At 36.4% G+C, this 14,569-nt stretch overlaps 2 protein-coding genes and 1 long non-coding RNA gene across 6 annotated transcripts; all 3 read left to right on the top strand.

The window, feature by feature from the left end:
- Positions 1-478: 478 nt before the first annotated feature.
- LOC113690394 (homogentisate 1,2-dioxygenase) lies at positions 479-4,922 on the top strand. Of its 2 annotated transcripts, XM_027208275.2 has the most exons (9): positions 481-883; positions 1,502-1,732; positions 1,924-2,003; positions 2,985-3,152; positions 3,235-3,410; positions 3,558-3,627; positions 3,751-3,905; positions 4,244-4,327; positions 4,417-4,922. In XM_027208275.2, the coding sequence occupies exons 1-9, from the start codon at positions 669-671 to the stop codon at positions 4,633-4,635; spliced, it is 1,398 nt and encodes a 465-aa protein (XP_027064076.1). In that variant the 5' UTR covers positions 481-668; the 3' UTR covers positions 4,636-4,922. The 2 variants fall into 2 exon arrangements, with proteins under 2 accessions (XP_071907365.1, XP_027064076.1); XM_072051264.1 differs by lacking the exon at positions 3,558-3,627 and having other exon boundaries at positions 479-883; positions 3,235-3,414.
- Positions 4,923-6,080: 1,158 nt separating this feature from the next.
- LOC113691026 (apoptosis inhibitor 5-like protein API5) lies at positions 6,081-13,028 on the top strand. 3 transcript variants are annotated; one of them, XM_027209194.2, is made up of 16 exons: positions 6,081-6,309; positions 6,426-6,587; positions 7,443-7,542; positions 7,620-7,685; positions 8,851-8,963; positions 9,066-9,140; positions 9,284-9,433; positions 9,941-10,006; positions 10,091-10,156; positions 10,611-10,721; positions 11,109-11,195; positions 11,294-11,400; positions 11,962-12,076; positions 12,215-12,280; positions 12,358-12,461; positions 12,577-13,028. In XM_027209194.2, exons 1-16 carry the CDS (start codon positions 6,223-6,225, stop codon positions 12,755-12,757), a joined length of 1,656 nt encoding a protein of 551 aa, XP_027064995.2. In that variant the 5' UTR covers positions 6,081-6,222; the 3' UTR covers positions 12,758-13,028. The 3 variants fall into 3 exon arrangements, with proteins under 3 accessions (XP_027064995.2, XP_071907363.1, XP_071907364.1); XM_072051262.1 differs by lacking the exon at positions 10,091-10,156; XM_072051263.1 differs by lacking the exons at positions 9,941-10,006; positions 10,091-10,156.
- Positions 13,029-13,474: 446 nt separating this feature from the next.
- LOC140007835 (uncharacterized) lies at positions 13,475-13,741 on the top strand. The gene is made up of 2 exons (XR_011815295.1): positions 13,475-13,611; positions 13,711-13,741. It is a non-coding gene; the product is annotated as an uncharacterized lncRNA (long non-coding RNA).
- The last annotated feature ends 828 nt before the right edge of the window (positions 13,742-14,569 follow it).

The raw sequence follows: 14,569 nt of genomic DNA, 5'->3' as shown, positions 1-14,569 counted from the left end.
TGAAAAAAGGAATTTGGAAAATATTTTCACTTAATAACCAAACATTGAAAAATTATGGGGAAGGAAGTGATTTTTCAGGAAAATAACTTCGATAGAAAATATTTTTAGTCCAACCAAACGGACCCTTAAGGTCAATTGTTTTACTTGAAATGATCCTCAAGTACAGTTCATTTGGTCACCATCATCATTGCGTGCTTCAATCGCAATCTTATACCGAAAAAAAAAAGAAACCAAAGAGGACCCATTTTGTTACAAAAATTTGCGGCCACGAATATGGAAAAGCTTTAAAAAAATACATTTTTATAAAAACTCTAAAAAATATACTTTTCTAATTACATTAAATCGATGCACTATATTTTTAAAAATTAAAATATTATATTTTTATTTCATAAATATCCAATTATTATAATACAGTATCTCAAAAAAAAAAAAAAGCAATATATCTCAGTTTAATAAACGATTTGAACACTTCCTCGGCCACCTCGAATCCGGCCATATTGATATAATTAAACTCGCATACGTCTCTCCAAGCTCAAAAGAGATCACCATGACAGGATGACACTGCCACGTCACTTCCTACTCCTCCATTCGAGACTCGTCTCGCCTACAAAAACATAATTCATAGCTGCTACTGATCACTACGTATCAGAGGCTAGCAAGAATTTGTCATGGAGAGCAAGAAGGCTACCACCAACGCCGGCGCCGCGGCCGATTTTGAGAATTTGGAGTACGTTTCGGGCTTCGGCAATCACGTGTCGTCGGAGGCCATCGCCGGAGCTTTACCACAAGGGCAGAACAGTCCTCTCATCTGTCCTTATGGTCTATACGCTGAGCAGATCTCTGGCACCTCCTTTACTGCTCCCCGCAAGCTCAATCTCCGCAGGTTTTATTTGATTCTTTACCGCAAAAGTTGTCTTGCCTATTTTTTTCTTTTTCTTTTCTGATGTTCATTTCTGTTGTGTCAAAATTTGAACTGAATTTGAGTCATATTTCTGAATTTTCTTTTGGAGAAGCTTTCGAGTTTGAATAATTTTTTGGAGGCAGGATATAAAGAAGGCATCCGTTTTCCTTTCCATTTGTGTCTCCTTCACTCTAAATTCATGATTTTTTTTTCTTTTTCTGCGTGGCAATATTTGGATGATTCGGTCTATTTTTTTTAGTCGATATATATTTTCTTATCGTCTTATTAATGTTTTATGCGTGATAGTGAAGTTTGGTGTTATATACATACGGTCGACCAGTGGCATGCAATCCAAACTCCAAAACTCTGGCTTTACATCTTTAAGAGTAGGGATAGACATACCTAAATTTTTATTTATTTGAAATTCCGATTTTGAGAAGTTATCACATTCTCTTAAAGAGTATTAACATTTGGAGCATCCCTACTCTTATTCTGAATTTTACTGTTGCCGAAAATTTTTTGCATATGACGTTTGAAACATGTAAGATTAGTATTCTAAGTCATATGAATCTGATCGTTGTGATGCTTCATTTGCAACAGTTGGCTATATCGGATTAAGCCATCTGTGACACACGAGCCATTTAAACCTAAAGTTCCGACCCATGGAAAGTTTGTAAGTGAATTTAACCAGTCAAATAGCTCGGCTACACCAACTCAACTACGGTGGAGACCAGTGGAGATTCCTGAAGCACCAACAGATTTCATTGATGGCCTGTTCACCGTATGTGGGGCTGGCAGTTCATATCTCCGACATGGTTATGCTATTCACATGTAATTGGTTCTCCTAACCTGATATGTTCTGTTAATTGGTCTAATTGGGCTCCAATAATCAGTATATCTCTTTGGACTGGTGTGGTACATAAAAGTGGAACTATTGAATCCTGTCAAATTACTTATTTTAGGTAGATAATGTTATGTACAATTTGCTCTTCAATAGTTTCTTCGGTATTCCTGTATTATAGGTATACTGCTAATAAATCTATGGAGAATTGTGCATTCTGCAGTGCTGACGGAGACTTCCTTATTGTTCCTCAGAAAGGAAGTAAGTGATAATTTAACTATCTCCCATGTATATTTTGATGTTCAATTGGTGTGCTATCTTTAAAGAAATTGCTTATATAATTGTCGGTGATTTGTGATCATCTTTCATTTGTAATACATGAGTATTAGTTTAACATGAATGCCTATTGAAGGGTACTACAGAATGTGTTCTCTGACATTAACTTGGTCATAGACCTTTCTATTCACTAGAATCACAAGTAAGAGTAATTTATATTTCTCTACCGATTGTCTGACAGATGATGATGTTTCTAAGTGCTTCATGGCCTTCTACATTTTGTATCAGTGAAGATCTTCTTTTATCATAGGAACATCTGTTTTTACCTTATAATATTCTGGTTAGATATAATTGCTGCTTGATGGATTGATTCTTAACATTTTTTTCATTCATACTGCAGGTTTTTATAAAAATAAGTTTTCACGCATACTAAAGGTTGGGATAACTTCCTGAAAGCAATGTATAGCTAAAGAAAGTTGTCTTCCCTGTTAAAAAGTTACAAGAAAATAAGCTGAATTAAGCCTTCAAATTTTTCCTGCAATCTACGGATAGTTCTTCTGCAACAAGCATGAGACCTCACAATAAATGTAGTGTTTTGCAAACAAGAACCATGGGGCCTCTCTTGATGCATGAAAAATTCTATTACATCTCTACTTCCTGATAAATATGCATAGATGCCAAAGTAGTTTCATTGCCTAGGCAGTTACCCAACACACTCCAAGTTAACCGTTATTTGTGCGTAGTAATCATCTGGGAAGGTGGTCCAAATGGACAGATTGTAATGGTCTCAGCAGCTTTATCAAGTTGTATAGTTGAATCATGGAACCTTAATCATCCCCATCAATTCTGCCTCTTATATGCCTTTTAGTTGGATTATAATCATTTTCACTTTCATATTTCCAGCTGATATGCGTTTTTGTTGTAGATGCTGTTCATTCATTTATATTGTGCATGTTGTCTATGTAGAGTTATGGATCACGACTGAATGTGGGAGATTGCAAGTGGTTCCTGGTGAGATAGTCGTTATACCTCAAGGGTTTCGCTTCGTTGTTGACCTGCCAGATGGGTCTGCACGTGGTTATGTTGCTGAGATTTTTGGAACTCATTTTCAGCTTCCTGATCTTGGGCCAATAGGTGCAGCAAAAATTTTGAAAGTGATTATTTCTTGTGCAATCATTGGTATTGATTGATTACGGTCTATTGTTATTATGTTTAGGTGCCAATGGTCTTGCTGCTCCAAGGGATTTTCTTGCTCCAGTGGCCTGGTTTGAACAGAGCACCTGTCCAGGTTATACCATTGTACAGAAGTTTGGTGGTGAACTTTTCACTGCAAAGCAGGATTTCTCTCCATTCAATGTGGTTGCTTGGCATGGCAATTATGTTCCTTATAAGGTAGGTAAGCAATAGGCTGGATATTAATCACCTTCGATAAGAAAGAAATTTGTCATCCATCTCTTTCCATCTAAGTTTGTGGGTAACATGTTAAGTACCATCTAATGCCTCACCTGGCTAAAAAAAGCAAATTCTTGCTGCTTGCAGTATGATCTAAGCAAGTTCTGCCCTTACAATACTGTTTTAATTGATCATAGTGATCCATCAATAAACACTGGTAAGTGATTACTTTGCTTGTATTTCCATAGCTGTCTTTTGTTACCAGAATGGTGCAGTTTTCCTTATTATTCATATGCACTGGGGTAAACATTGAAATTCTTTCTTGTACGTGCAAATGCAGTTCTAACAGCTCCGACTGATAAACCTGGTGTAGCATTACTTGATTTTGTCATCTTCCCTCCCCGATGGGTCGTTGCTGAACATACTTTCCGCCCTCCCTATTACCATCGTAATTGTATGAGTGAATTTATGGGTCTAATTTATGGAGGATACGAGGTAAGGCTCTGTTCTGCACATTTATACTTATTGTGTAATTGCTTTTAAAAGAATGATACGGTAAGAATGTTGAAATTACTACCTTTCTTTATAATGAGGAAACGAGGATCTCATTTACACATTAATCAATTAGGAAGTGACCATTTCTGACTATCTAAATACCAACATGTCAGAGAGTCATTAGGTCCGGGAAATCTAGTCGGTGGGAATGTTTAACTTTACAGGGTTCTACTATTGACTTCTAGGCGGCACCTGGAATCTACTAAAAGCTGAATATTAAAGAGCCCAAATGCTAGATTTTACCGTGGGGAAATTGAGTTTTAAGTGTGCTGTTTCAGGCAAAAGCTGATGGTTTTCTCCCAGGGGGTGCTAGTCTTCACAGCTGCATGACACCTCATGGTCCTGATACCAAATCGTATGAGGTAACGCACTTTTGATTCTCAAAGAAATCTATGGCTCTGTTTCTACCAACATCTTCCCTTTCTTACTTTTTTTCCCATGTGGCTGGCAGGCTACAATTGCTCTTGGCAGTCAAGCTGGACCTCAGAAAATAGCTGACACGATGGCTTTCATGTTTGAATCATGTTTAATCCCGCGAGTGTGTCAATGGGCACTTGAATCTCCCAACATGGATCATGACTATTATCAATGCTGGATTGGTTTGAAATCCCATTTTACATGTGAAGCTACAACGGTGGAGAATACAGACTTGCAGAATGGGCATAATTAGGAGAAGTATGGAAGGCTTTTACCCTTTGATGGATTTCTTAAGAGCAGAAGCAGAAAATGCCATCCCGATAGAACATCGCCTATAAAGGATAATATCTGAACCGTCTCCTTCTTGTGGTATAATATATTAAATAAGCTGTTGTACATATACTTGATGCTTTTAGATGGAAAGGTATTTCGCATATATGTATGTTTAGCTAGTCTACCGAAAGTCGGAGCTAATAGAAGTATTAAACGTGACGTATTGATTGTTTAAATTCGCGGTTCTATCAGTGGTTTCTTTGTTTAGATTCGCGGAAATCTATCGGTGGTTTCTTTAATGCTTATATGAATCTTTTTCTGCAAGCAAAGAGGACAAAGCATGCTGCCTGTAAGGGAAAAAGACTTACCAAAGGTACTAGATACAATATATTAATGGGTTTGTTTGGATATACGTAATATTCTAAATAATATTTCGCTTGTATCATAAACACATTTTTCAATTCAGCTTTTTATATTTTCAATTAATTTTTTATCTCACATACATCACATCATAAAAAGTGCTACAATAATTATTTTAAATAGTACTCTATCTAAACAAAGATGTACCTTTTTTTAGAATTTTACCAAAATAAGATTACGTTTTCAAAAAAAAAAAAACACTTGGAAGCGGCTATGCATTAACATTAAATGCTTAAAAATCCTACCAGTGTTTGATACACATCTGCACAAGGTCATAAAAAATCCAAGAGCCTGTCCATAAGGTCATAAAAAATTCAACACCTTGTCTAACGAGTGCCTATTGAATAGTTGTTAAAATATATTTTTGAAAATATAAAATGAATTAGAAAAAGTAAATAAATATAAGGAAAGAAAGATAAGATTAAATAGAGAAAGTATATAAATACAAAGGAGTGTAATTAATTTTAGATGTATTTGGACGCCCGTTAACAAAACTAAAAATCCACTACCATTTTAATCGTTTAAATGCATGGAGCCCAGGTGGCCCTGTGAAGTCTAGACATTCACATTCAATTAAGGAATTATTACAGTTAGTTAGATAGTTAGTTAGTTACCTAAAATGATGAGAAACTATTAATTGTACCTCTTCTTCTATCTCAGACTAAGCAATGAATGATGGTGAATTCAATGAAAACCTAGGCTTTGGATAAGCAATTTCATCCAAAATTTTGGCAAGGGTAATTAAAAAAATAGAAAAAAGATTTGCGAAAAAATGTATTAGTACTATTGATTATGAAATAGACTACAACAAATTATAGGGGTGGTCTACGTGACAGACAGAAAAGACTAATAAAAGGAAAAAAAGGAAAAGGAAAAAAATTAAAGGTGAAAGGGAAAACAAAATGGAATAGCTCACATTGCTGCCGGCATTGCAATTCACAACTAGGCCCCTTTACTTTGTCTCAATTGTCGACATGCCTCAAAAGCTTCCTTGTAAGTTGTAACCCTTCCCCTCCTATCCCAGCCTTCAAAAATCCCCTCTTCGCTCTCCATCCCATCCAAACCCCCTTCACAAAACCCTACGCTACAGACCAGGAAAAAAGGAAAAAAAAACTTGAATTTCATTTTCTGGTTGTAATAATCATCAATGGCCAAGGCTACTGATGATTCCATCGATATAGGGAAGCTCTACGGGTACGACCATCGGCTCAGCGAGGCGAAAGACAAGTCTCAAGTTCGTTCCCAACTTCAGCGCTTTCAATTTCATCCTGTTTTGTTTCATTAGGTTTTCTTTTTTTCGTTTGTGCGGAAAAAAATTTGATTTTGGTTTTTTTTTTGGGGGAAAAACAGCATAAGGAGGACTATGAGTGCATTCTCGCGGCAGCGAATGGCTCAGTGAAGGCGAGGCAATTGGCGGCGATGCTAATACCGAAGTTCTTCAAGTATTTTCCTCAGATTTCCGAGCAAGCACTCGATCAGTATTTGTATCTCTGCGAAGATGATGAGCTAGGGGTTAGTTGTTTAACTTTTAGCTGTTGGTGGAAAATTTGGGTGATTTTCGTTGTATTTTGCTACCTGAGGAGATTTCTTAGCCACTCGAATTTACACGGATTAAATTCCTTGAAAATTTGAATTTAAGTTCAAAAGCTTAGAAGAGCTGAGGTGCTAAGGGAACTAATTAAAACGTCAAATGAATTTTTTTTTAAGGAAAGTTGCACGGATTACTCGTGTTTACCTATAGGAGCTAAAGATAGATATGGACGAGAGTGCAAATGTAAATAAAATACTTTTATTTTCGTGTTTGCTTTTTTTTTTTTTTGTGGGGTTGGGGGGGGGGGTCATATCTCTTTGGCTAGAAGTTTTAGTCAACTCTTCTTGTCTTTGGGCGGAACAGCTAATGGACTTTGCATTGAATACTACTACCAATTAAAGAGAGTTCTGAGTTGTATGTAGAACAAGAAGCCGGGAAAGGAAAGCAATATAGAGGTAGTAGTTCTCTAAATTTGATTTCCGTGGAAAGGTGGAGGGAGAAGGCAAAGATATCATTTCTTGCCTTTTTTTGGGGGAAAAAAGCATTACTGAGAAAATAGCAGAAATTCTACAATTTTGCCGCTAGAATGAGATAATGGGTATATCATGTTACAAATTCATCTGGTGCAGTTCAGTTCAAGATTACATGCTGACTGGCATTTATTTTGGTGAACTTTGGCATTTCACTAGTAAAGTGTAAAATCTCATGCAGGAGTTTATGTAGAATAATGTTGTGCTACTGATTTTCCTTGTATGACATGTATTACTTCTTCGAGAAGATTATCTTAAAGATTACGTGACTATGAACATTGTGTTTATGACTTTTTTGTTTCATAGGTGCGAGTTCAAGCAATCCGTGGGCTACCTCTTTTTTGCAAAGATACACCTGAACATCTGTCTAAAATTGTTGACATTCTTGCTCAGCTTCTAGTGACCGGTAAGTGTCTTTGCAAAGCTCTTTATGTTAATGGATGTTCTGGTTACTCATAAAAGTATCTTAAATATGTTCCGTAGGAGAAATTGTGGAGCGTGATGCAGTAAACAAAGCTCTGATGTCTTTGTTGCGGCAGGATACAAGAAGTAAGAATTCAGCTGTGAAGTTTATTTTTATAATTTTCTTGTTTGTTATCATGCTTCTTGTTTCAAGGCATTATAGTTACTGTGTACTACTCACTGGAATTTATTATTGCTGTTAGTATTTTACTTGTTCCTTACTTGTTAAAAGAAAGACATTTCCAAGTGCACAACCGTTAGAATTTAAAGGATAATACTGATAGTTCATTCAGTTCTTCTGGTTCTCTTATGGCGCACGTGCTCTTTACTTTGTTTTGATACTGTACCAGGTCTCATGCTAAGGTTCTCACATCAAACTGCGGCTGTAAATTCAGTTGGGGGAATGCTTGCTGTCCTTTATATTCTTTTCCTTTCTTATGTAGTTTCAATCTTTAAGTTATGTCAAGCTGCCTGTCGACGTGGAAAATTCCCATGTTAAATTACATGATTGACTTCTTCATGACATACATTGTCCTTGAGTTGTTTTTTATAGCTTAGATCATTTACCATGTCTTTCTGTTTTATATAATGTTGGTCAAGCTTTTCACACATTATTATTTTTTCCTTTAAGTCTAGGCAGTTGACTCTGTACTCCCAAAAAACAGTAGTGTGGGGTCGTGGGTGAAGTTAGACTTAACCATTTCTATTTTGCAAGAAGCTTCTCAACATTTTGAGTTTCAGTTGAGCTGGCCTTTCTTTATTGGAAATCAGTCAATATGGATGAACATTATTTGTTACCCTTTATGTTGGATAATTGTAAGCTGAGCTACTTGTTTAATGCTTTGATTCGGAGTTTGCAATATGACTTCTCATAATAATGCTATTGCTACTGGAGACTCCAACTTGTACGAAGCTCTTTGTTTCATGGAGTTTGGGCCAAGTTTGTATAAAGTTCTTGGACTGCAAAGGCATCTAAAATTTTGAAGCTTGCATTTGTGTTTCCTAAAATTGTTTTCACAGCCTTCATACCATCTGCACGTTTTTGCATTCATGAAGATCTTTACTGTACTCAACCTAGTGGCGAGATGAGATAGTGAAATGTTGAAGTTTAGTGCTTGTTTTCAGTCAGACAAAATTGGGGACTTTATATCTTACTCTTTTGTGCCTTTTATAGCCCTCATTGTTGGCACTGGAATGAATTTTAGTTCTGCTTTGATGGCTAATTTATATCTAAGCAAATGCTTTGCTGCAGCATCCTTGACAGCTTTGTTTAAGCATGTTGGAAGCACTGAAGAACGGGGTGCTGAGGAGCCTAGCACATGGGAGAATGTTCGCGAAAAGGTTCTTGGCTTTATCAAAGAAAAGGTGATATTTTTTTAATTTCCCATATCCCAAGTATCTGATATTATGAATTTTTTTTTTTAAATGTTCTTCAAAACTGAATGAGACATCAAATTTATGTACCAGGTATTTCCTCTCAAGGCTGAGTTGTTAAAACCACAGGAAGAAATGGAGAGGCATATAGTTAACTTGGTGAAACAGGTATTCAACATTTATTAGTCCCATTTGGAGTATTCCCCAAATTTTAGTTATTTTCATCAAGGAAATTGATTGTGTTTCCTGTAGGTGTTGTAAACTTGACTGGATATTTATGTTGACCTTGAAACTATGTTATTTCTTTGCAGAACTTGCAAGATGTGACAGCAGATGAGTTTAAAATGTTCGTGGGCTTTTTGAAGAGCTTGAGCTTATTTGGACAGAATGCTTCGGCTGAACATGTTCAAGAATTGGTTGAGATCATCGAGGGTCAGGCTGATCTAGATGCTATATTTGATGTAAGTGCTTATTTTTAGTTTTGAATTGATTGTTTCAGGTCCATGCTCTATTATCTTTTGTTTTTGCATTATGTAATTTTGGATGTGGTCTATCTTTCATGTGGTTTCATGAGTTTATATTGCAATAATTTTTGCTTAAAGTTGTGCTGTTCTTTTAGTTTTTTTTTTTAATTCCATTAATTATCTATTTTTGAAGTTTCTACTTTTTTAATGCAAAAGATATCTACTTTGCTGCAAGTATAAATTAAAGGTAATTGTTTGTATTGGTACTGAAGCTATAAATTTGATATGTCATGGCCTCACACGCATGTTTGATTTTTTTACCCTTGGGATTTTGCTTTCATTTTGATTGTCTGACGATCACACTACTTAATGTCCTCTTTCATATTCACCCCTTTGAGTGAAATATGTCTTATTTGTGTTTGTAAGCTTTTGCCTTGAATTTTATTTAGGTCTAAATCTGACATGTTTCTTCCTTTTGTCCTCGCTACTCTCTCTATCTCTCAGGGCTCAGATGTTGATCATATAGAACGATTCATATCTTGCCTTCGTACGGCCCTTCCTTTATTCGTTGTATGTACCGTGCCTCTATTCTATATGCATTCCACTTTATCATATTATGAGTACAAATCGTGTTAATCTTACTTTTTATAATAGAGGGGTGCATCAAGCAGCAAGTTCATTAATTATCTGAGCAAACAAATTGTACCTATTTTTGACAAGGTAAGCAGTATGATACAATGGCAAAGACTTATCTTTTTTTTTTGGCTTTGAATGAGCAGCTTATAACATGTCATTCTCCGCCTTTTGTGTCTAGAATGTCTGGACGGCACTCTTTCTCTCCCTTCAACTTTCTTCTTGCATTTGTCAGAGCATCTTTTGCATCTGTCTATTCATTTATCTCTCTGTGTGGTTTGTATGTTTTGTTGTTTTCCTTGATTCTGGCTATTCATTTCTCATCACATCACAATCACATCAATAGAAACGAGACAGCCTGCTTTTTATTTTTTATTTTTTTTGCCGTCTACTTGTTTATGAAAGTTTTGGATAAGGACCATAGCAGCACTCACTATGAATTTTGAGAATGATTTAATTGTGCTTTGTGTTCTCTTTTTCGCTGTTTCATTATTATGAGTTTGAAGCTATCAGTGCAACTAAACAATTGTATTCCTGTCAGCTTCCAGAAAAATGGACGCTGGACCTGCTCAAGACCTTGGCCGAATGCTCACTTTATGCGACACCACAAGATTCTCGTCAATTTCTTCCATCAGTTGTTCAACTTCTTAAGGTACTCTTTTGGATGAGAACCCCTCTTGTAATTGTCATTGACTAGGTTAATTTCATCAGTCGAAGTATGAAAGCATTGCTTTGCTGTTACTTGTTCTCACGACAAGCACTTTTGAAAAATGTTTATACAGATGAAAAGTGCTTTTTCATAACAATGCCCACTTGTTAATTTTCTTGAAGGCAACATACCATTTGAAATATATAAATAGCTATCTTTTGTGAACCTGTTTTTATAAGGCACTTTACAAAAGCTAAAGCTTACTAAAACAGACCCAATATATAATATCTTTTGAGAGATTAAAAATGAATAACTGGACTTTTTGAACCAACCATTACTCATAGATTTTTGCATACATATTGACTCCACCCCTACGGTTTTCCCTCTTAGAAATACATGGTTCGGAGGAAGATTGAAGAGATGAATTTCACATATATTGAGTGCCTGTTGTATGCTTTTCACCATTTAGCTTACAAGGTAAGATGAATTTTGTTTTTGTGTGACGCCTTTTTTTTTTTTTGCTTTAATGGTAAATTGTAGTTAAACTTATTATGATATTACTTTGGTTTCTGTAGACTCCTAATGCCACCAACAGTCTTTGTGGCTACAAGATAGTCACTGGACAGCCATCTGATAGACTTGGGGAAGATTTTTCAGAGCAGTTTAAAGACTTCACAGAAAGGTGCTGTATGGTTATAGCCATATATTATTCTGTTGCTGTTGTTCATCTAAACATGAAAAGTTTTGGCTGTTAGACTGTTATAAGAGAAGTATATTGGAATTATATTAGAGTTCCTATGGATAATTTCAAAAGATCGAGAGTTTTTTTAGCTTATATAGCTGTCTGTGTAGGTTGTCTCCTTTATCCCTCAATTCCCCTTCCCACTTCCTGAATCCTCTGCAGAATTAGGTGGGAACATGACAGTATGATGCTTTTTACATGTTTGGTCAGTTGATGGGGGTCTTGCTTGGAAGTCAATTTCATGCTCTTAATTTATCTGACACTTACTGCATGGCATCTGAATGGGTAATTTAGGCTTCATTAGTCTTTATCCTATTTGGGTCTCCATATGGTATGCAAAAATTGGTCATCTTTACTTGTTATAATTGTCAATAAATCATTATCCTCACAATTTATTTTAAGCATGAAAGCGACTAATACTATAACTAAATGTTTGTGGTTTATTTATGTATTTTGGTAAAAAGCATGAGATTGACATGTCTAGAGTTGATGATGAGACAGATTGAGCACCATTGAAGATTTAACCAGATCCATGATAAAGAAGTTAACTCAAGGGATGGATGATCAAAACAAAGCAATGAAAGCTGCTAAAACAGAGGAAGAAAAAGATGATATTGTGAGTTTGTGTCTGCTCTTCATTCTTTACTTTAAAAATGTTACTGCTACCGTTCACTGCTTTTTTAACTTACCGGTGGTTCATATACTCTCTAAATTCTCACTTACATCAATTCATCTGCTTGACCATTACCTGCAGAAGACACAAAAGCAGAGTGCTACCTCTGGGCTCAAAAGTTGCAATAACATATTGGCAATGGCTCAGGTGAATGCAATTCCTTTGTCTGCAATTTCTTTTCTGAATTATTGTGTTCTTTGGAGCTTATTTTTTCAACTCTCTAGGCCCTGCATTCCAAATCACCTTCCTTTATTGGGGATCAGAAAATCAACTTGTCATGGAAGGAATTAGCTAAACCATCAGTTTTACCAACTGCTGCTGCTGCTGGGTAAGAGATAACGCACTATTCTGCTTGGAACTGTGGCTATTGCATTACCATTGTTGATTGTGCTGAAGCTAATTCTTTTCTTCATCTTGTGGTGAATTCAACTTGGTACTGGCAGTCAAAAGCGAACTGCAGCTGCTGTTAATGGAGTCAACACGAGTGCAATGAAAAAGGGTCGAGGAGCTGGTGGCTTTCAGAACCAACTTCTAAACAAGGCATTTGAAGGTTTGTCTAGTGGGGGCAGAGGTGGAAGAAACAGAGGTTGGCAGGGACGTGGCAGAGGAAGGGGTCTTCGCTAAAGAAGCCTTCCTTTGTAAGATTTATCACTTATCAAAGAACATAATACCATTTTTCTCAGTAAAATCTCGGCTGTTTTTTATCATATCATAGTAGGTTTAAGCTAACTTGCATTTAGTTATAGCTGATACATTCTGACAAGTCCTGCTTGTTCTCCCTCCCTTCCCACACTTGCAAATACACTACAAAGTCATCTGTATCTCCTGATTGACGCAGAAATCCTACAGATTAAATGTTGTTTTTTAGTGCTTAGATGTTGACCATATTATTTTCCCCTGGCTGTTTTTCTGTCTATTTCTGATTCAATACTACTATCTGCTGCACAGTGATTTTCATTTCCAAATTTGTTGAAATGCGGTATTCGATAATAGATTCATAGTCAGTTGTCAATGGTGGTTTAATTGTCGTCGGTTCTACTGGGATTTGTCAACACACTGATGTCGGTAAAGAAAAATCCACTATGACGTCAGATGGGTTTGGCGGTTTTTTTTTTTTTATTGTAATGTTTTCGTGTGACTACCTTTTTTCTCCTTTTTCAATCAATTTGTGATATAGGTTTGTCAATTACGTGATTGACGTGGGACAAGCTTGTTTCATGTTTTAGGCCATTTATAGCTGAAACCCGGACTGGGTGTAAGTGGCTTTAAGTAGTTGTGAGCTATATTTTTCTTATTCTTGAGGAAGGCTTTAAAGAAGCAAGGGAAAACATTGGCTACAGAAGCAATACATAGCTGCAAAGTTGTGATCAAAAGATGTTTCGTGTGGAATCTGGCAGCTGAACAAGGGTTGATGCCCCAAAGCGGTTGCAGGAATTTTGGTAGTTCAGATGGTGAATCAAGGCAGGTGCTTTGGATTGGTAAGTGAGGGATTGAGACTTGCAATCTACGTAGTCATCCTTTATCAAGACTGTTCAGTTCCTTATGCCAGCATTGTAAAATTTTCTCCTTGATAGCAGCAGTGGAGGGGCGGAATTTAAGAAGCGATAAGAAAGAAGGGGAGTTAAAACTCAATACTTGGAAGTTTTGGAATCTCAATTTCAACCATTAGATAAGGTCTTCTTGAGATTGAGATTGCTATACTTGAGGGAAACATCAGGAAATGAAGATGAAGAAATATTGGTAAAGCAAGTTGACAGAACGCCGAGGGATGAGGACCCTTGTGTCCTCCACCACAAACTAGTAGTGATGTATAAGTTGTAGACTTCTAGTCCCCTTTGCTGGGCATTTGCATTGTGGGTTTTTGAAAGCAAAACAAGTAGGGTCTTTCGTGGCTCCTCCCTCCCACGTGCAATAGTTCTTCTCATATTAAGAAAAGTCAGTCCTACAATCTCCTTTATTTCCTGTACGGAACCTTGGAATTTTTTGGGATCCCCAAATTAAGATAAAAGGACAATTATGGAGAGTGACATTAGCTGATTTTTGGGTAAGAATCTTTGATTCTTTGTTGCTAAATTTTGGGTGCTGCCTTGATTGTGATTGTGTCAATGCATTCACATGTTTAATAACCCATTGGATTGGCATCCACATATTACGGGAGGAACAATGACATGATATGTGGTCCGCTTGGTATTACCCTTAAACGTCCTAATTAATTACAATAGCATTGGAATGCCCATTACCCAATGATATTTGAGGCCTTGTTTCCATTAATGCATGATCTATGAGGAACATAAAAAATCAAAACCAGAGGGACTGAAGCAGAATAATGATTGCAAGACTGCGGTACTTAGGAAGTACTTGAGCTCTCTCGGAACTTTTTCGCTAATCATTAGAATTCTTCAAAGTGTACTTGATTAAGAAAAAAAAATCACCATT

This window comes from Coffea arabica, chromosome 5c, assembly GCF_036785885.1.
Source record: "Coffea arabica cultivar ET-39 chromosome 5c, Coffea Arabica ET-39 HiFi, whole genome shotgun sequence".
NCBI classification, from domain to species: Eukaryota; Viridiplantae; Streptophyta; class Magnoliopsida; order Gentianales; family Rubiaceae; genus Coffea; species Coffea arabica.
Note: the sequence above shows the minus strand (reverse complement) of the source record. Positions and strands in the feature narration are given on the sequence as shown.

Bases quoted from the DNA above. Each gene is read 5' to 3' on its own strand.
- LOC113691026 (XM_027209194.2), top strand. From the start codon at position 6,223: ATGGCCAAGGCTACTGATGATTCCATCGATATAGGGAAGCTCTACGGG. The intron at 8,964-9,065 runs GTGATATTTTTT...TTTATGTACCAG, and splicing joins TTGGCTTTATCAAAGAAAAG to GTATTTCCTCTCAAGGCTGA. The intron at 11,401-11,961 runs GTGCTGTATGGT...ATGATGAGACAG, and splicing joins TTTAAAGACTTCACAGAAAG to ATTGAGCACCATTGAAGATT.
- LOC113690394 (XM_027208275.2), top strand. From the start codon at position 669: ATGGAGAGCAAGAAGGCTACCACCAACGCCGGCGCCGCGGCCGATTTT. The intron at 1,733-1,923 runs GTAATTGGTTCT...CCTGTATTATAG, and splicing joins CATGGTTATGCTATTCACAT to GTATACTGCTAATAAATCTA. The intron at 3,153-3,234 runs GTGCAGCAAAAA...TATTATGTTTAG, and splicing joins TCCTGATCTTGGGCCAATAG to GTGCCAATGGTCTTGCTGCT.